The following is a 20,799-nucleotide window of genomic DNA, read 5'->3' on the forward strand; positions in this document are numbered from 1 at the left end:
GCCATTTAAAATTACTACATAGCAGCATTTTAGGTAGAATGAAATTAACTAGGAATTGAGTAATTTTTGTTCAAAAGAACGTAGAAGTAAAAAAAAAACTTTTTGTCCCACTAATTTATTTGTATAAGTAAAAAACGTGCATTAATATCTATTTTACAATGCTATTAATCTTATTTTAACATCTTCAATTCCAGTTTATTAGCCATGTCAACGTAAAGATCCCAGTTATCGGTTTATCTGTAATAAAAGAAACACTTATCAAGTATAAGCATATAAATATTTTAAAGTATTTTGCAAAACTATTGTAAACCTACATTTTTAGCGTTAATTGTTATTCGTTGTTATTTTCATTCTTCTGCACTTTTGATACCAACACCTAAAGGCCATCCGCCAAAACCACTAGCTGCGGCGTTAGCAGCAGCATTAGCTTGAGCGGAAGATAAGCCGCCTTGTCCTCCCCATCCACCTGCGAGAGCGTTGGCAGAAGCATCTGCCTGAGCGGAGGATAGACCACCTAGACCTCCCCATCCACCTGCGAGAGCGTTGGCAGATGCATCTGCTTGAGCGGACGATGGACCGCCATAACCTCCCCATCCACCACTAAGAGCGTTGGCAGAAGCATCAGCTTGAGCGGAGGATTGACCGCCATAACCTCCCCATCCACCTGCAAGAGCATTAGCAGAAGCATCTGCTTGGGCGGAGGATAGACCGCCTAGACCTCCCCATCCACCACTAAGAGCGTTGGCAGAAGCATCAGCTTGAGCGGAGGATTGACCGCCATAACCTCCCCATCCACCTGCTAGAGCGTTAGCAGAAGCATCTGCTTGGGCGGCGGATAGACCGCCTAAACCTCCCCATCCACCTGCAAGAGCGTTGGCAGAAGCATCAGCTTGAGCGGAGGATGGACCACCATAACCTCCCCATCCACCTGCAAGAGCGTTAGCAGAAGCATCTGCTTGGGCGGAGGATAGACCGCCTAGACCTCCCCATCCACCTGCGAGAGCGTTGGCAGATGCATCTGCTTGAGCGGACGATGGACCGCCATAACCTCCCCATCCACCTGCAAGAGCGTTAGCAGAAGCATCTGCTTGAGCGGAGGATAGACCGCCTAAACCTCCCCATCCACCTGCAAGAGCGTTAGCAGAAGCATCTGCTTGAGCGGAGGATAGACCACCAAGACCTCCCCATCCACCTGCAAGAGCGTTGGCAGAAGCATCTGCTTGAGCGGAGGATAGACCGCCTAGACCTCCCCATCCACCTGCAAGAGCGTTAGCAGAAGCATCTGCTTGAGCGGAGGATAGACCGCCTAGACCTCCCCATCCACCTGCAAGAGCGTTGGCAGTAGCATCAGCTTGAGCGGAGCTTCCACCGAAACCACCGTAAGCGCCGGCATTTGCATTAGCGTTGGCGTGAGCTGATATGTCATTAAGACCTATATCTGAAATAAAATAAAAACTGTCATTTGTATATTTTGTACACGCATCCCATCATAAGTAGAGAAAATAAGGGGAAAGTGTGTTAAGTTCAATTGTATTGCTTAAAAACCTTCTCATGAGATACTTCATTAAAGAGATTATTTTTCTTATAAAAAACTACATTACAAGTTTTTGCCAACTAGTCGAAATTAGACCATAATCAATTTTGAAATTATGAGGAAAACGTAGTAAGTTTTGAATTATTTTCTACTCTTATAAATATATTTTTTTGTCAATACTCGTCAATTAAAACTATCAACCAAAACATATCAGCAGATAAACAACGGAGAAAAAGTATTGGAATGTTTAATCTGTGCCTATTTCATTCTAAAAATATAGCTATTAAAATAAAACATTTATACTTACTGCATCCTTCGGCGATTTTCGTTTCGATGTATACAAAATTGTATTTGACCTTACAAACGTGTACGCTACAATAATCGCCAGGATAGAAGAAGGGCACTAATGGTGATTTCACTCTACATAACGGATCTGCGTTATTTAGAAATAAAAAGTGAAAAAAATTAATAACATGTAACAATAAGTGGTACTTACAAGACATCTCGGCTTAATAAGAAAACCTAAATAATATTTTACCTAAATAGATGATTACTGGCACTGGGTAAATCTTCGTTTCTGAAACACAAAAAATAGTATTAATATTGGTATAATATCCTTTATAGTCCAAAAATATTTGCAAATAGTAACACTGAATTTTTCTAAGCCCTGGCTCATGCTAAAATAGCATGAAATAGTCTACAACGAATTTTCCATGTGGATCTCCAACTGGATCCATATAATTTTCGTATTGTGCAGAGAACCCAACGATTTTAATCAACGTAAGTTATTAACTGACAATATGCTGGAGCAGTTCTCTAGAATTAAAAATATAAATAAATTGTACTACGCTCTCACCAAGGAAGAAGTCACTTCATTCATGTTATAGACAGCATGGGCTGTCATAACAGCTAAGGACATAATTGGTTAGTTTTATCAAGAATACAACGTAACTGTTTGTCATAATACGAGAAAATGTTTTGAGAGTTTTTAATGCCACAGTTGCTTGAATTTGAAGGAATTAAGATTACAATGTGAAATTAACGTGTCAAAAATTTTTTCCGAAAGAATTCATTTCAAACAGAGGTGTGAACTTATGACCTTCAAGGAGTTTTTGCATATTGCGGTTTTTTCTGGTGGTCATAATGATGGGATCATGGGATCCTGAAAAGGCAAGTGTACCTTAATAAACGGATGACAATATCCCGATTGAGACAAAATATCCACGAGATAAGCCTTAGTAGGTATGTGTCAGCAAAGTTTTACAAAATTTTGCGTAATCGGTTGCAGGAGGTGCCAACGAAGGGATAACACTTGTTTCATAGATATGATTTAAGAATAATAGATTAGATGTTTATGATATTGATTAATGATCAACGTAAAAATTATATGATTCCAAAATGATAATTAATTTATTATAAGTGTGTACTTTTACTAATTAACTATTAAATTTTTAATGCAAATATTTTTGGCTGATCTTTTTAAAATAAACAGATAGAGCCAGTTATTTATTACAATCACAACTTACGGCTGATGGGTACTGGCACTGGAATTAATCTGTCCTTGCCTGGTACGGGTATGTAGCGGTTCACTGGGTACGGAACAGGTACTGGTGGGGATGGAACAGGTATGCGAATAGGTGGTGATGGAACTGGGTATGGAACTGGTACATCTCTTGTCGGTCCTGGTACTGGAATTGGCTCAGGAACTCGCACTGGAATCAATCTTGGAGGTGATGGTACTGGGACAGGACGAGGTACACCATACGGTACTGGGTATGGTGTTTTAACGGGATATGGCATAGGTACCGAGGGACCCGGTACATATATTTTTTCTGGTGGCGATGGAACGGGTACTGGTACTCTGATTACAACAGGATCACTAGGAACAGGTACCGGTACTGGATAAGCTCTTCCAGGGAGGACTACTGGAGGTGGACCTGAAAACAAAGTATTTGGGTTTTTTTTACGGCAAACACAAAGTAAGATTCATTTATTGCGATAGATAAAAAATATCTTTATTTAGACTAAAAGACTTTAATTTAAGATTTATTGATTTGAATCAATAATAAAGAAATTGATAGATTATTACTTATGCTTAGTTTAAAGTTGACTTTAACTGAATGCATTTAGACACTTAAGTAAATATTTTGGTCTCTATGATATTGATATATATTGTATCAATCAAACATTATACCATACAATAGAAAAATAAAATGGGAAGTGAGAGAGCCTGGTGGATTACTTACAAGCTGGCTGTGGTATAGGAACAGGTCGTGGCCATACTGGTGGAGCAGGTACAGGTCGTGGCCATACTGGTGCAACAGGTAAAGGTCGTGGCCATACTGGTGCAACAGGTACTAGCGCTTAACAAAGAAATAAGATACATTTATGAAATTTAAACGAATAAAAAAGGCGATCTGCGTTTTAAAGAGACAAATACTTGAATATATTAAATAACGTACAAGTTAAATAAATTGTTGTAAATATTTTTTTACTCGTATATATGTATATATACGCGAAACATTTATTTTATTATAATCATAGTAGATTCATTTTCACATTATTTTTCTTTGTGAATTATATTGAAACTTATTTTAAATTTTCTCGTTTTCCCGTTAATTAGTTTTCAAAGGAAGATCGCACAAAATACATTCTAGATTTAAAACCTTAATGATAAATATTTTCTGTTAATAATATCAATAAGAGCCGAGGTGGCCCAGTGGTTAGAACGCGTGCATCTTAACCGATGATTTCGGGTTCAAACCCAGGCAGGCACCACTGAATTTACATGTGCTTAATTTGTTTATAATTCATCTCGTGCTCGGCGGTGAAGGAAAACATCGTGAGGAAACCTGCATGTGTCTAATTTCAACGAAATTCTGCCACATGTGTATTCCACCAACCCGCATTGGAGCAGCGTGGTGGAATATGCTCCATACCTTCTCCTCAACGGGAGAGGAGGCCTTAGCCCAGCAGTGGGAAATTTACAGGCTGATTATGTTTATGTTAATAATATCAATTATGTGGTTATTTTGAATATTGTGTTAAGTTTGATGCTTAGAGTGATGTTAAAAAAGTGTAATACATGGAAGGCATCGACTGCACGGAGCGCATTTTGATTATAAGTTTCCATAGATGGTAAAACAACCGCCGACGAGGCAGTTCGCCATTGACCGTGCGAGCATGCATGCATCTTTGTTGCATCTCCTGGCTGCTGTATATATTCATTAAAATTATTGTGTTTGAGTGTAAATATTGACTCTGTGTTTTTGTCTTTTCGTGATATTCACTTCCCGTCTGATGTATGTAGAGAAAGTCCTGATTTTTCTTTTTCAAAAACTTAACAATTTAACGCCTTATTTATGTAAAAACGCGAATGAAATTTGATCTTAGAAATCGTTAAATTAATCTCATGACAGAAGCGGATAGTTCATATTTTTATATATAAGACCGTCTATTTAAAAATATTAAAATATATATATATAATCAAAAATGTGATAGAGGCACATGTTTAAAACCTATCGCTAACTTTAGAAACTATGTTTTCAGCGTATGTTTCAACTTGATTAATTCTATATATTAAAAATTACCTTGATTTCCATAACTTTCAGCTTGTGCGTTTGCGGATGCGGAAGCTTGCGAATATCCAGATCTATCCAAATCTAAAAAAATATCAAATTATCTTTTAGAAGTACAACAATATGCTTAGGACTTGGAATTAAATCTCAGCTGTTTACAATCTAAACCATTTTTCAATTCATTAAATTTATTGATGAAATTTTATTTAAACACGAGTCATATGTTTCAATGGATTGTCTTCGTTGATGTCACTAGTAATTGTTTTAATTACAATGACAATTCTTTAAATATGAATCGTGTGGTTGTTTTATATTTTTTTCAATATTAAAATTCACCTCGTCAAATTCTAAACCCGCAATAAAAGCGTCAATTAACTATTCACACTGGACCGTTGCATTGTTTGTTTACGAATATTGTTTGAATTTATTATATTGTCAGTTATTTTGGAAAGGTTATTAAATTATCATAAATTCATTGAATAAAAAACGAACGATTGCTTGACCAGTACGTGATGAACCGTGAACTATTATTATTAATCAAAAAAATCAAAATATACTTCATTCAAGTAGGCTTTTACGAGCACTTTTGAATCGTCATTTAACAAACTAAATTAAGTGAAGCTACCACAGATTCGGAATGAGAATGAAATCTACCGAGAAGAACCAGTAGGTACTCTTTTTCAACATTTAAAAATACAGTCATGTTAGCTAAATATAATTATATATTTATGTAATATTATATAATAATAAGAAATGTAAGCCGCCTCGCAAACCATCAATACTCCGCCAGTTATGTACCTTATCGTTCCCACTGTAATATGAGTTAGCTAGTGTAATTGTAGAACTGAAATAAAAATACTGACTAACTTAGTATTCAAATGGAACATAGCAATATTTTGTATTGTTCAGTTGGAGAATAACTGGTGCGGAATCGGTAGTTTCCGAAACAGACTTACACGAAGCCGTACTTCCAGAATTAGATATATTATAGATTTTGAATTTAAAATAGTTTTATATAAAACACTTGTTGTCCCCAAAACTTACCGTTGGCATAAGTGGAGACCACTGCCAAGCACAGCAACCAAATCTTCCACGTCATTTTAATTGAAATCTGGACCCTGTGAGCGGGGAACTACCACTCACCAAAGATATAAAATATACCGTAACGTGCGTATTTAAACAAAATACTTTTTACGCATTGATATGCGTCATAAATCAATTTAGTTATTAAAAACATTTAATAAACATTATTTCGTATCCGCAAACGAGCCTTGGCGTATTTGATATCCGCGACGAGATAAAATAAAAAATAAATCATATTGATCAATTTATAAAATTTATTTTCGTTTTATGTATTTAATATTGTAAGTTTATTTAGTTATTTATTGATATATATTTATATGTGTATTCTATATTTAAATTTATTTATAACTAAAACTAATATAATTTTTTTGTTTTTTTATTTATTATCACAGCATCTCATATTCTATGAGATGGGTGGTTGGAAAAGATCGCTATGTAGCGATAAGGTCGCCAAAATTGTACGCTTCTTTTATTTAGGCAGTATCCATGTTTTATTTATTTATTTTGTTTTTGTCGTGTACAATAAAGTATAAAGTAAAGTTTAAAAATACTCAGGTGTTTGTTAATAATATAAATTAAATTAACCAATCATTTATTGACTCTGATTGTATAAAGATATAGAAAATATAGATGTGGAAAAAGAGTAACTACTGAGTTTCTTGCCGGTTCTTCTCGGTAGTATCTACATTCCGAGCCGGTGGTAGCTTTACTTTAAATAGTTTGTTAAATGACGATTCAAAAGTGCTTGTAAAAGCCTACTTGAATAAAGTATATTTTGATTTGATTTGATAAATAATATCATATACTTTGTTCGTAGTTAATTTGAAATTTATTGCACGCATTTCGCTTTCACACGTGCCTGAGAATCCCTTTCTTGATATAAGGGACACTTGCATCTTGTTTTTGTATAGTTTCCGTGTGATATAATAACAAATATCATAATTTTTTTTTCAGTTACTCCATAGGTTTCTTTTTCACTTTGGAAATATATCTTCTTATATCGTTTAGATAACTGACCTAGATATATTTTGTAGCTTAATCACTTGAGTCTACATATCCAATGGTGTCGGGCTTGGTTCTTCATTTTCAAATTTAATTATTGAAATATTTACTGTCTACCGCAGATTCGTTTGCTTTTTAGGGGTTGGTCGTCAGCTGTTAGCCATAAAAAATAGCCCATGTCCACCCTTAGAATTCGAACGTTTTTTTTTTTATATATTTTGGACAACATCACATACATTACTCTGATCCCAATGTAAGTAGCTAAAGCACTTGTGTTATGGAAAATCAGAAGTAACGACGGTACCACAAACACCCAGACCCAAGGCAACATAGAAAACTAATGAACTTTTTCTACATCGACTCGGCCGGGTGGCGTACCCATGAAAACCGGTGTACACACTACTCGACCACGGAGGTCGTCAATTTCTTTCATACCAAATTTTATCCAAATTTGGTTTACTTGTTAGCAACAGACGGATAGTCAGACGGAGTTACTTTTATAATATTAGTATAGATTACAAGATTATAAATGTAGACAATTTTACTTGATCAATTTTGAAATTAAATCAAATCTATATATGTAAATTCTATATATGTACATTACTTATGACTCCTACAAGAATATGGAGTCTTAGTAGATCTCCTTTATATTAACCATAACATTGGTTCATAATGTGGATTGTATTAAGAAAAACCCGCATGAAACATATTAGTTACTTTTTTCATTAATCATAAGAAATCAGACATAATAATCATACGAAATACAATCTAGTTGACTTTTATTAGGAAATAATTCATTTCAATGCGTTTAATGTTACGGGGTCTCATTAATTTCTGACACACAATAATCTCTTTCCTCCTCTGAATTGCTTGGAAACAATTCTATTATTTTAAGCCCTTCTGACTTATGTTAAATAATTTTCTAAATCAATTATATAATGAATCAATTATGTAATCAAGTATTTTGTAAATAGTTTTATTGTTTATATGATATTTGAATTATGGAATGCCTGCCGCTTGTATCCATGTACCTTATTTTAATTGTGCTTCTAAAAATAGTGGTCAAATTCCGATTTATTATCGATAAGTATATTTGTCATAGTAAAACAAACAGACATTCTAATATTATTTACAATTACAACGCAATAAAACGGATGACTACCTGAACTAATTAATTTATATAAGTAATTTTCTGCATGAAATATTTTTCAATATAATTTCATTCTCTCAAATCATTACCAGTAGTCAGTTCTAAATTATTACAAGTGCATAAAATTGTTACAATGATTTGTTTTCGTTGTACAATTAGACAAAAAAAAAACTAAATTATTTATTAAATATACAAATATTAATAAGAGTTTATTGACTGTCAAAAATCTCTCGATTTCGAAGGTAATACTCAGAATTGAGAAATATTCTAGGCATTTTCTTAAAGTGATTTAGTAAATAAGCAATTAATGAATTATTTGTTAAAAGAGGGTTCTGTATATAGAGTTATATATTAATCTGAGCTCGAACTAAAAAAAGCAAACAAACATATAACAGTCGCGCACAATGGATCCTTCACGCCTTCGGAAGTGGGTCGCGGAACCGGAAGCGAACCGCTAATGACGGTCGCGCCCTCTATGAGCTTTATAGTCGCAAAAAATGAAATGTTTCATATTACTTATATTTAAAATTTCAAATACATTTGTAGGTTATTTTGAATTCGGAATGTTACTTCATTCCTTATTTAAACCTACAATTCGAACGAATGTTCGAATGCGTAACAAACTCACTTTCGTATTTATAATATTAAATAAAATTTGCTTAGCAAAATCACCAGAACTAAAACTTATACTCGTCAAAATTGAACTACCACTCGGTGATCAACTCTCGCTCATCAGATATTCTACCGCCAAACAGTATTACTCGGTATTGTTCCAGCTTGGAGGTTGAGTAAGCCAGTGTAACTAAAGGGACATAAAATCTTAGTACTCAAGGTTGGTGGCGTATTGGCGTAGTAAGGAATGGTTAATAATTCTCACAACGCCACTGTCTATGAGCCTTCGTGATCACTTAACATCGAGCTAATTGTCCATCCGCCTACCTATATCACAAAAAAAAAATTAACTGATTATATACAAACACGAAAATTATCATGTAAAAATTTACATTTTCCATCATATGAATGGAACCCTAAACAAAGGCGACAAAGGAATAAGTTGGCGTTGTCATTTTGATTATTTATTCAACTACGTGTAGCGTTAATACAGCAAGGCCTGTTTCAGACATACGACGCTGAATTATAGACTAGAAATTTGACATAATTTAGGGCGGTAACAGCAGGAACACTTCGTATTATCTTATATCTTTTACCAAAATTTTAGACAAGTCTGAAGTCATTTACATTTTATTAAGTTTTAAAATTTATGATTAACCAGCTGTCGCTCGCGGCTTCGCTTGCTATTTAGTAGTTAAGCATAAAGCATGTGTCCTTCCTTGGGGTTTGAACTTGCTTCATACCAAATTTCGATAGAAATTTCAAATGAAAAATGCAAACAGGGTTACTTTAATTTAAAAAAAAAAAGGGAATTGTTGCAATACCCTAAATTACTTAAGGAATTACTAATATTCATATTTACCCCTCCTTTAAAGCTTATCACTTGTGTTAGGAGTCTGGACGACAATAGCCTAAGGGGTCAGAAACGAACCTGCGACTTTTTATAGCGCTAGGCGGCGTATACTATTGCGCTATTGACGCTTCAGGCTTATTATATTAGTATAGATTATGTAACGTTATATTCATTTTGGCAAATAAATTACATCATTAGTATTAAATTGTTAAGTATAATGGACGTCTTAGTACGGAAACGTTTTGGGGAACGTGTGCTTAAACGCTGTTGCAATTAATGCTTGTTTGCGTAGACATTCATCCGGCAAAGATTCAACGCTAAGTATAAATGCAATATGTTGTTATTATGATCTTGTACTAAGACTCATCTGCGGAACCCAGTGTCTAGAATATGTAAATCATTACCAAAGACTACTGGTTCAAATTCGAGCATGCACTGGGTCTTTATATTCAAGATTTTATATAAATATTTCATAAATTCCTCGTTTTAGTATTATTTTATTTAACATGGCAATTAAGTTTTATTTTTTGTCACAGGTAATAATATTATCCAATCTGCGCTTAGAATAAATCAATATGTGGTAAGTGAGATACTATCAAAAGACTTAAATAATTTAATATTACACAATTCACGAAGAATAGCATTTCGTCTGTATCATGTCACCTAAAGGAGGAATTCGTGCTAATAACCTTCGAGACCTGTTCCAAATAAGACGAACATTAACCAAACACTACAAAGGTTGCGGATAGTGTTTTAGTTGCAAAGTTTGAAGTTGTGAGATTTAGATTAGATTGCCGCACCTGCACCGCAACGCCCTCAGGGGCTAAAGTAGTGCGGACATGGAAACCCCGTAACGAGATAAACACACCCCGTGGGAGGTTATTTGTGGACACGATAAGTAATTTGCAGCATAGTTTCTACTATAGTCTATATTTTAGATGACTTGTTTATTCAATAATTAATTTTAATTGAAGTCGTTTTGTTCTCACTGTCTTTTGTGGTCGATTTAGTTGTTTATATTATAATTTTACTTAAAATCCGCTTCGATTCAACTATGAAAGCGTTATCGAGTTGTTAACTTAGAAGGCTGCAGTTCCCTGGTTCGAATCATGCATCGGATTACAATTTTGTTACGGTTTTCATTTCATTTGACAAATCCTAATTAAATATTTTGCTAGTTTACTCTCTTAAAGCATCGAAAAATACGTAACACATTAGTTTTTGCCGTTGATTTTAAAAGTCCAGTCATATTGGGCTATGAGAGTTAAGGGCTAAAAAGTGTAGTTAAGTATGAACACATCCCGGTCCAGTATAAGCTTCCCATACGTAGGTCATTGAGATTTGATCTTAGCTGAAATGCGTCCTTTGAAACATTTATTGGTAATAGTATCGATGTTCGTATTAAGATTTGTTCGATTGATTGATGGAAACAATCACAATTCTACAGATCTATTAGTATGGATTAGCGTTGATTCCCTGAAAACACTATTATTCATATTTAGGCATTTTTATTTTTTAATTTTAATAACTTATATTTCAAATTTATTTATTTACTTTCAAAAATCAAAAACTAAGGACGCAAATATAATTTGAAGTGAAAATTATTTATTACAATTAACTTGAGCGAATAAAACCGATTAATGTAAACGACATACCAATTACGGACTGAAATTTAATAAATTATATGAACGATTTTACTCAGTTAAATTTAAGTAATAATATTTTAAATCGACTAAAATAATTTGATCTGATATAATAGAAAACACGAATGGTAATATTCAATAAGAGCTATTCTGTAAGAAATAATTCGAAACTCAATCATGAATATAATATAATCATAACATTTAAGGGATACGCATATCAAAATAGCGTTTAATACTAAGTCTGTTTTCAATATTTCCCGAGTCAGATACGAAGTGAGTTACAAAATAGCGATGTTGTTCGTTCGTGTGTATCACTGAAATCGCTTGAGGTGATTTTTTAAAACTAAAGAAGTCTTTAACGAGGGGCCTATTCTGTTAATTTATAACGGCGTACGTTCCCGATTCTGTTCCTGTTCAACATCGACGGATCCGCAACTGAATTGTTTTGTTAGTAGAACAGAAAAACGACTGAATGATTACGTTTCGATTCGAAATGACATTTTGTTTGTAGAATTGGTTTGTTCTTGTTGTACGTTACTTACTACTCTGTACAAACCTAAATATATCCCTTAAGTGATTTTTGACACCTTTTTTTTTTAATGTTAATTCATTCGCCTTATGTAATGTCAAGTGAATAATCTCCAAGTTCCCAAGGGTTTCGTCAAATGGACCACCTGATGTTGAGTGGTCATCAATGCCCATAGATTTTGCCACCTTTTGAAATTATAACCATTTCTTACGTAAAGCGTCACAAAGGTTTGTATTCTAAGTTTGTGAGTGAGCCAGGTGGTACACTCGCCATTCAAAGCGGAGCACAACAAAGTATATGATAAATCGGTGGTGGGGTAATGTTGCTTACAGGAACTTTGTACCACCAAGTAATTACATAATTAAAACTGTTTGATCAAATATTTAATAAGGTTTTATTCGAGACAAATATACTATTTCTTATAATTTTTATTTATAGATAATTAAGATGGACATTAAAAACTTTTTATTATGTTAAATATGTAAACAGTTCTATACAAAATAGTATAGAATATAGACTGAGAATAATATACCTATGGGTTGAAATACACATACTGAGCTCTCGTAACCGCAACACCGTAACCAGTTCAAAAGAGCCTTATTGAATTCAGCGCTTTACTCACAGTTAAGCCTCCATAGCAACTTAAGCTTTATTAAGTCAGAAATATAGTTCATATTTCAACTTGGGTGTATATATGTGTAACGTAGTGCGAAATTGAACTTTGGTACCGCAGAAATAAGTTTGATATTGCATTGTGTTTGAGTAGATACGTGTAAACATGACCTGCAGAACAGGAGATCTTAGAAGTGGTATACGGGTTGCAAATAAAATATTTACTAGCTGAACTCGTAAACAATGTAAAACATTGCTCGATTGTTTTTAATTACGAATATTTTTTATAAATTTAAAGGAGAAATGCTAAAATAATCTATTTTTTATTTATAAAGAAAGTCGATATAAATATCAAAGCAATATTTTTTATACGAACATTGTAATATTCTTATAAGCCTATCATTGAAGAAAAATTGTGCTTACCTTTTTTTATTATGTCATAAAAATGCATACTGCAAACTAGCCACGTGGTGGTAAATGGTCACTACCATTTCTTACATTGCCAATGCTCTACCATTATATGCACTCTGACTCACTCAACCTTCCGACCAGGTACCCAGATGTGCTTGAACAAAGTCCTATCACAAGGTAAATTTATTCGGCATTTCTATTTAAATTTCTATTCTAAGTTATAAGCGCCATCTGTCGGCATTAATGGGCACGCAGAGTTACAGCCTACGCTATGTGAGGTGGTTGTTCTATTCATTTTAGACATCCTACAATAAGTCGTATTTTCATCGTTATATAAAATAACTAAACAAAGCGAGACTTTAGCTAGTTTACAATAATAAAGAAACACATAATAACAGAAATTAAATGCTTATCACGTCAATAGTATAAAATTATAGTGTGCGCACCTGTGATTAGGAGCGTTATTTTAACAACATACAATTACAAGTTAAGTTTATAGTATATATAACCTTCTTCAAAACGTGCTGCAGTTTTATGTTCATTACTATAGAATTTAATTTTCAGTTGAACATAAAGATGTACATGAAATTACGTCTCCTCACTTACGAGTAAAGATTTTGTGCATATGTGTTAAAAGTAAATAGTAAAAATATATTTTTTTTTATCTTTACTATATATCTACTTCTGCCTGGTATTTAATAATTGTCAACCAACTATGTAAGTCAATTGGCTCTTATTTCTTATGCTCTATATGATATAAATACTCATAAAAAAATATATAGAAATTATTGAGTTACCTGTTTAAATTTTCGATTCGATTAAAAATGTCATAAATATATTCAACACCTGGACTTGTTGAAACGTAACTTAAAAAATTAAACTATTAATGGCATCGAATATATATTTTAATTATTGAATAATTATAGGAGTCCCAATATCCGGTTAACTTTTAACCGGATATTGGCTGAGTGTATATTAATATCCCTATGTTGGGTTAGGGCTTCTTAAGCGATCCCGATGAAACGGAGAGAGTACCGCTTTTTACCGGGTACCGGTTTCTTAGTGTATACGGTGTGGGTGCGGTGTACCTGCGCGCACTCAGCTTCCTGGGCACCGGCCAGTCTTACATATTTCCCTTCCACTTGGGGGAAACAAAAAAAGGACTTCTTGACCAACCTTAGGAACTAAGATGTGAATTAGCTCCATAAACAAATAACAAACGTACAGAACGCTTTTGCAGCTGTGAGATTTTTTTTACTGTTCTACTCCAAAATTATTTTCTAAAATAAAATCTTATTTAATCAAACAATGATGCACGAATGAAAATAGTAACTATATAAATAATTAATTACTTTGAAGAATATAAAATAAATTTGAATGTCGTACGTGTGTATCGTGCCATTTCCTCAACGCTAGTGTGTTATGAGCCTACAAAGGCCCAATATCCGCAATCAAGCTACAATCAGAGGGGTTCGGAATCATCATTTGAGCATCCGCTTCTAGCTTCCGGAAGTGCCCGAATTTCATTTGCTTGGAAATCCTTTGTTTACGTACAATGTTTATTTGATTATATTATTGCAAAGGATTAATTAATACTACGTATTCATGAAATGAAGATGAATGCAATTGTATACTTACTTCTGTTTGTGTCATTGAATACTTTAAATTAAAGTAGTACTTGCGTGCCTTTTTAACATGGCGTCGAATACCACGTTGAATTGGGCTACACAGTGTATTGAAGATATTTTCATCCAATAATATTTAGATGTTTATTATTTAATTAATTAGAATTTAACTAGAGTTATATCTAAAGTTTGTATAATAACAGATGCACGCTTGTCACATCAATAATCTTAATTTAACTGCCAATGATAGTCATATAATAATACTAGTTGTCGATCGCGATGTCGAACGCGTTTTAGGTTTTGGTCAAAAGGTGTTAAGCATTAATAAGAAGCCTATGTGATTAGGGTACGAGCTTGCGTCATATCAAATGAAATTAAAGTGAATTGGCCGTGAAAGAGGAACAGACAGAAAAATAAAGTTATTTTCTCATATATATAATTTTAGAAAAAAAAATGTCGACAGTCACGAAACACAAATTCGCATACATGCATTAACATAAAACGCGTAACCGTAAGTTACAACGCGTTTACATTAATAACTACCGTGTCTAAAGAATTTACAATAATAAAAAAAAGAAAACTATTCAATAACGTATAAGATTATCAATTTATACATGAATAATTAATTGCTTATTCCCACGACACCTCAAGCGTACAATCTCATACGGAATACGAATAAAACTTCATTCCATTTTTCAAATTTGGAATATAGGTTAATGATAATGGAATATTCCACCTACTGTTCGTTTTGAAATAGTGCATGATCAAAATGGAAATATTACAACAAATTACACAATAATCAAATTTTGGACTGATCATTTCAGTAGGTTTGAGCGAATAATCTTCGTAGAATTCAAGAGTTCGATAGATTAAAGGATTTATAGTAGAATTTCTATGATATAATTTTAAATTTTTATTTTACAGTCATCGTGAAAAATATGCAACCGTGAATTAAGAATTCCGAACTATTTTGAAGTTAAAATATTGAAAGTGTCTTATTTCGAACTAGATTTGAAGCGCCATGTGGAATTCCGCTCTGTCATCATTTCTACAGAATTTACTCGTACATCTAACTTTGTAACTTGTGGTCGTGGAAGGCTTAATATAAATGTATGGTTTGTTACAACTTTAATATACCACTATGGGTAGAATATTTTGAACGCATTTTTTGCGTGTTATAAGCAAAACAAAATCATTTGCTTGATGGTAGGTCATAGGTGCAAACCCGTTTGCATAGGTACACTCTTCAGATAATAAAAACATCTAAATAAAAAAATAATTCAAGTAGGCCAGCACCTTTTAATCTGCCAATTCCGAATCTACATTTTACCGCGAAGAACCGGCAATGAACTCAGTACTCTTTTCCAGCATTTCAATCAAATATGTCAATCAAATACTCCGAAAAATAATATTCTATTGCAACAGAACACTTAGTATTATTGGGTTCTGGTTTAAGAGGACTACAAGAGCTAAGTGCCCTTGAGAATCGCACGCACACACTTACAAAATCGACAAAAACGGCAAGTGCGTGAACTAAGGGTTAAGCGAGGTAACGAGGTTACGCCCAAATATTCTAATAGATGGCGCCAAACCGAGCGAAGTAAGATCAATCATAAATCTCATAAAAAATAGATAGGACAACAGAATTGTTTTTATTTCTTTCGATGTTAGTTGACAAATGATTATAAAATAAAACTGATTCAATTAAACGTACAATATTTTTATTTATATTTTGTATACAATAAAATAGACAGTTAGTTTTAACCTTTTTTTTCTTTTATTTATATTATTATACCACAATTAGTTCTTATACTTTATATTAAAACATACCAATTTTTAACATTTTATAAAAGTTTGATAATCTATTTATATAATAAAATCATAAGTGTTCGAAATCTGTAGCGTAGTAACCGTGGGGTAACATATAGTGGGGTAATATATACATGTAGTGTTTGTTCGTTTTATTAATATCGGTTCACAAAGAAAAAATATATATTCAATTTAAAAAAAGAAAACATCTAAATATTTACTAGAAAAAAATCTTGTCAAGTCGATTTGGTGGAATCATTGGTTAACCTATAATCATACTAGGTTTAATCATAAATCTCATAAAAATAGATAGGATATTAGAATTATTTGTATTGCTTTTGACTGTTATTCGAAAGTGATTAAAAAATAAAACTTTTAAACTTAAAATATTTTTATTTATATTTGGTACTACAAAAAAAAAAAACATTTAGTGTTAATTTTTTTATTAAAATCTTTTATTTAATTTCACTTGTATGTATGAATGTATGTACATATGTCCTGGAATCTTGCAATCAATATTACACCCACTTCCACTGAAGCTATGGAGCTGAAAGTGGGCACACATATTTAGTCTCGATGACAATGCACGATTCATAAATTGCTGCCATATTCAATCCCATATGGCGGACGTTACAAAAAATTAAAGTTTTTGAATTACGTACAAATGACACTTCAAAATATTCTAGTTCTCTGGTTCACAACAATTTAACTTTACCTTTTTTTTATTAATATATAAATTAGTTCATACATAACCTTAATTCCTATTATAAACAAAATCGATAAAATTAAACTCTTACACAATATAAATAGCTTCCGTGTTATTGTTTTCGACTTTCTTTTTTCTGTAAAAAATAAATATATGTTAGTAATTATATTTTTATTAATTATAAAAGTATGTATTTGAAAAATATGTATCTAAATATACCCTATAGTACTTTTAATAAAAAATATCATATTGCTTTGAGTTCATGGGGATCGAACGTAGTCACTCTCGTGTGGCATTTACGCACACATGCGTACGTATTTTGTTCGAAAATCAGAATATCTGATTTAAAAAATCTATTGATTTTACTAAAAAAGTGACACAGGGGCATAGTAGTATATTGCTTGTAGAACGATCTGACAAAATACCAGAATTATTGAATGTATATAAGTATAGTTATTATTTGATAAAAGATTTTTTTAGAGGTAACTTTGTGATTTTTTTCTATCGTACCAAATTAATTACATCATGTTTTCAAAATAACAAATAACTAGCATGTATCCTGAAGATTATCATATACTTTTTTCATTTGGTTTACTGCATTGGATCCTATACTTTTTTGCATTATAAAACTTGCATTTAGCTAATGTAGTCCCCTTAAAGGATGAGTGAGCCAATATAACAGGCCCAAGGGATAATATATAAATATCTTATACTATAAATACATATTGATTCCGAAGTTTCGTGCGATATTGAAGATTAATAAATGGTTAATATTTCTTACAATATTAACTTAGCATCAGGTGGCCTATTTGCAAGTTTGCCTGTCTGTTTAGAAAAAAAAAAGATTCCAAATAATTTTCGTTCGAAGCTATTTTCAGTACATACACAAACATTAATACGATTTTCTAGTCGATTCCGTACGAGGCTCGTAATATATGATCCACTTTCTTGATTAGTTTCCGATAGTGTTATTCGTTGTGCTGGGGAGAGTGAAAAGATATATATGTATTTATTTAAAAGCAATGTAAAGAGGTCTACTAGAGCTTATGTTGTATTAATTTGTCATATAATTTTTTACATTAGCATCCTGTAATTTTCCCACTGCTGGACCATAGCCTTTGAGGAGAAGGTTTGGACCACGCTGCTCCAATGCGGGTTAGTGGAATACACATGTGGCAGAATTTCGTTGAAATTAGACACATGCAGGTTTCCTCACGATGTTTTCCTTCACCGCCGAGCACGAGATGAATTATAAACACAAATTAAGCACATGAATATTCAGTGGTGCTTGCCTGGGCTTGAACCCAAAATCATCGGTTTAGATGCACGCGTTCTAACTAATGGGCCATCTCGGCTCATATAATTTATTTACACAAAATATACTTTATTTAACATGTATTTTTGAATCGTAATTTTATTTCTACAGAAGTAGATTCTACTGAGAACAACCGGCAAGAAATTCAGTAGTTACTCAAAGAACATTTGAAATAGAAAGTTATGTCAGTTAAATATAATTATATATGTATATATTGATAATATAATTTTTTTTTAATATTTATCATAGGATTTCTTTTATATATCGCAGTAAAATTGAAAAAATCGTTGGATTATAAAAAAAATTGCGAGATTCTAAGCTCTAGAAATACAGTGATTCCAGTTAAACTTATAAAATTTCGATAGTTTATAAATGTTATTTTCAATATATTAATAAATAGGTGTCGCGCGCGGCTTTGCTCATAAAAGTAGTCTATGTACTTCCTTGGAGTTCAAGCTTGCTTTATACCAAATTTTTACAAACGATGATTTAGTCGCGAAAGAGCAACAGACAGACAGATATTTATAAAAGTTAAATAGATTATGAATGTACAGTCAGAGTAAGAAAACCTTCGTCAGTTTTCAAATTACTTCCTTTATCAAGTCATAAACTCTTAGTACCTTTTTATACTAAAGCACTAAACAGACAACTGCATATAAAATTAAACTAACATAGTATGATAACTTGGGTTCAAAATAGTGTAACATCTTTGGACTACGTCTAGTGTCATATCAACATAAAACTTTTTTAATGGCCTAATAAGTAATTACAAGATTTAAATTAGATATGATATCTTCTACTGAATAGTCAAAGTCTGTCAGTGTCATATATTTTCTTGCAATATCTTGCAATTTTACAACTATTACAATAAAAGCGCTTGTAATATTATTCGACCGTTGTTTTGAGTGACGGTTAATGTAATGACGTTGTGTGTGATGAGTGGTTCCATCGGCACCGGGAAGTGTTGGTGATTCCTTGGCCTGCAAAAGCGGCGGATATAAACCCTATCGAAAATCTATGGGGTTTGATGGTGGAGCGGTGGATAAATAATAACGATAGAACCAAAGCAGCTGTCTTAGAACATTTCCGAAGTGTTTGGGAGAGCTTCAGAGGAACCGACATATGCTCTCGCCTTGTTAGATCAATGCGACAGCGACTACAAGCTGTGATTGATACGAATGGCGGATATACTCGTTTTTAATAAAATAAATAAGATTTGTTTAAATAAATAAATTTACCATAATTGGTATTTATTTTTACTATTTTATTTACTACTTCCATCCTGCGGTTTCACCGGCGTTCTCGAAAGATTTTATGTTTACCCGGGATAAAAAGTGTCCAATATGTTATTCCAGTACATATTGTATCTGTGTGCAAAATTTTATCCAAATCCGTTCAGTAATTTTTACGTGAAAGAGTAACAAACATCCATCCATACCTCAGAGAAATCAGCCAGATCCATACACACAAACTTTCGCGTTTATAATATTAGTAGGAAGTAGGATTACTACTATGCACTCTCTTTTATAAGAGACAAGACAATGTCCTGTTCTCCGATGTTACACGAGCATTCACGAAGGGCTGTGAGGTTTCGTGAAAAGTTGGTAATTGTCATCCCGATTGACGGCTTCTTCTTATTATTATTATAACTTTTAAACGCTATTAATACTCTTTGCTAGATGCGACTTATAATGACATTGCGACGCAATATGTCATACTCAATCGGTAAAGCAGGATATCGCTCATACTGAGCACACGAAAATAGATCTTAAGGTGACGAACCTTATCTTACCCCGACTGTACATCTCTAAAGTAATATGGATTAAGAACGACGTTACCAAGAAAAATATTTTTACCTTTCAAATTTATCCTACAACCCTTCGAAGTTAATCTTTTTTATATAATATAATCGGTCTACTTACCTGATTGATTTCCCGTCCGCTGAATATTTTTTTCTCTTCCAGCGTGGTCGAATGGCATTCGCGAATTGAGTTTACATATAGTTGCAAATATACAACATACATGCGCTGCTAGGGGAAGTTTATATGTTAGTTAATTAAATGGAAAACACTATATTTGATATATGTTTGACAGATTTTGCTGATTGAGATTGAATTACTAGTACCATAGCTTTGCGTGTGAGGGGGCATTAGGGACGGATAGACTTTGTCCATTATGTATGATAATCGATGGTGTAGTTAAGCGTAACAAACAGACACACTTACAGATACACTTTCTCATTTATATCTTTAAAAAACAAAAAAAATACTAGCGATGCGACAAATGAATTAAGGAATTACTAATATTCCTATTTACCCCTCCTTTTAAGTTTATCGC

The 20,799-nt window shown here is 33.0% G+C and overlaps 2 protein-coding genes and 1 long non-coding RNA gene across 6 annotated transcripts in view; 1 reads left to right on the top strand and 2 right to left on the bottom strand.

Moving 5' to 3' along the window:
• LOC113403803 (dystrophin, isoforms A/C/F/G/H-like) overlaps positions 1-20,799 on the top strand; it is a 580,208-nt gene that overhangs the window by 352,072 nt on the left and 207,337 nt on the right. The window lies entirely within an intron of this gene.
• Positions 100-3,825, bottom strand: LOC135193865 (spidroin-1-like). Its single transcript, XM_064218112.1, has 6 exons — positions 3,781-3,825; positions 3,061-3,471; positions 2,073-2,111; positions 1,842-1,967; positions 315-1,438; positions 100-237 (listed from the first exon to the last, which is right to left on the bottom strand). Exons 2-5 carry the CDS (start codon positions 3,332-3,334, stop codon positions 348-350), a joined length of 1,530 nt encoding a protein of 509 aa, XP_064074182.1. The 5' UTR covers positions 3,335-3,471; positions 3,781-3,825; the 3' UTR covers positions 100-237; positions 315-347.
• Positions 3,855-6,274, bottom strand: LOC135193864 (uncharacterized). The gene is made up of 3 exons (XR_010309487.1): positions 6,157-6,274; positions 5,125-5,196; positions 3,855-3,897 (listed from the first exon to the last, which is right to left on the bottom strand). It is a non-coding gene; the product is annotated as an uncharacterized LOC135193864 (long non-coding RNA).

Source organism: Vanessa tameamea, chromosome 20 (genome assembly GCF_037043105.1).
Source record: "Vanessa tameamea isolate UH-Manoa-2023 chromosome 20, ilVanTame1 primary haplotype, whole genome shotgun sequence".
Lineage (NCBI taxonomy): Eukaryota > Metazoa > Arthropoda > Insecta > Lepidoptera > Nymphalidae > Vanessa > Vanessa tameamea.

What these genes read in the sequence shown, in the direction of transcription:
- LOC135193865 (XM_064218112.1), bottom strand. Translation starts at nt 3,334, where the DNA reads ATGCCATATCCCGTTAAAACACCATACCCAGTACCGTATGGTGTACCT. An exon ending in AGTGCCAGTACCCATCAGCC is followed by an intron (nt 2,112 to 3,060) that starts GTAAGTTGTGAT and finishes TTTGTGTTTCAG; the next exon opens with AAACGAAGATTTACCCAGTG. An exon ending in GAAAATCGCCGAAGGATGCA is followed by an intron (nt 1,439 to 1,841) that starts GTAAGTATAAAT and finishes ATTTTATTTCAG; the next exon opens with ATATAGGTCTTAATGACATA.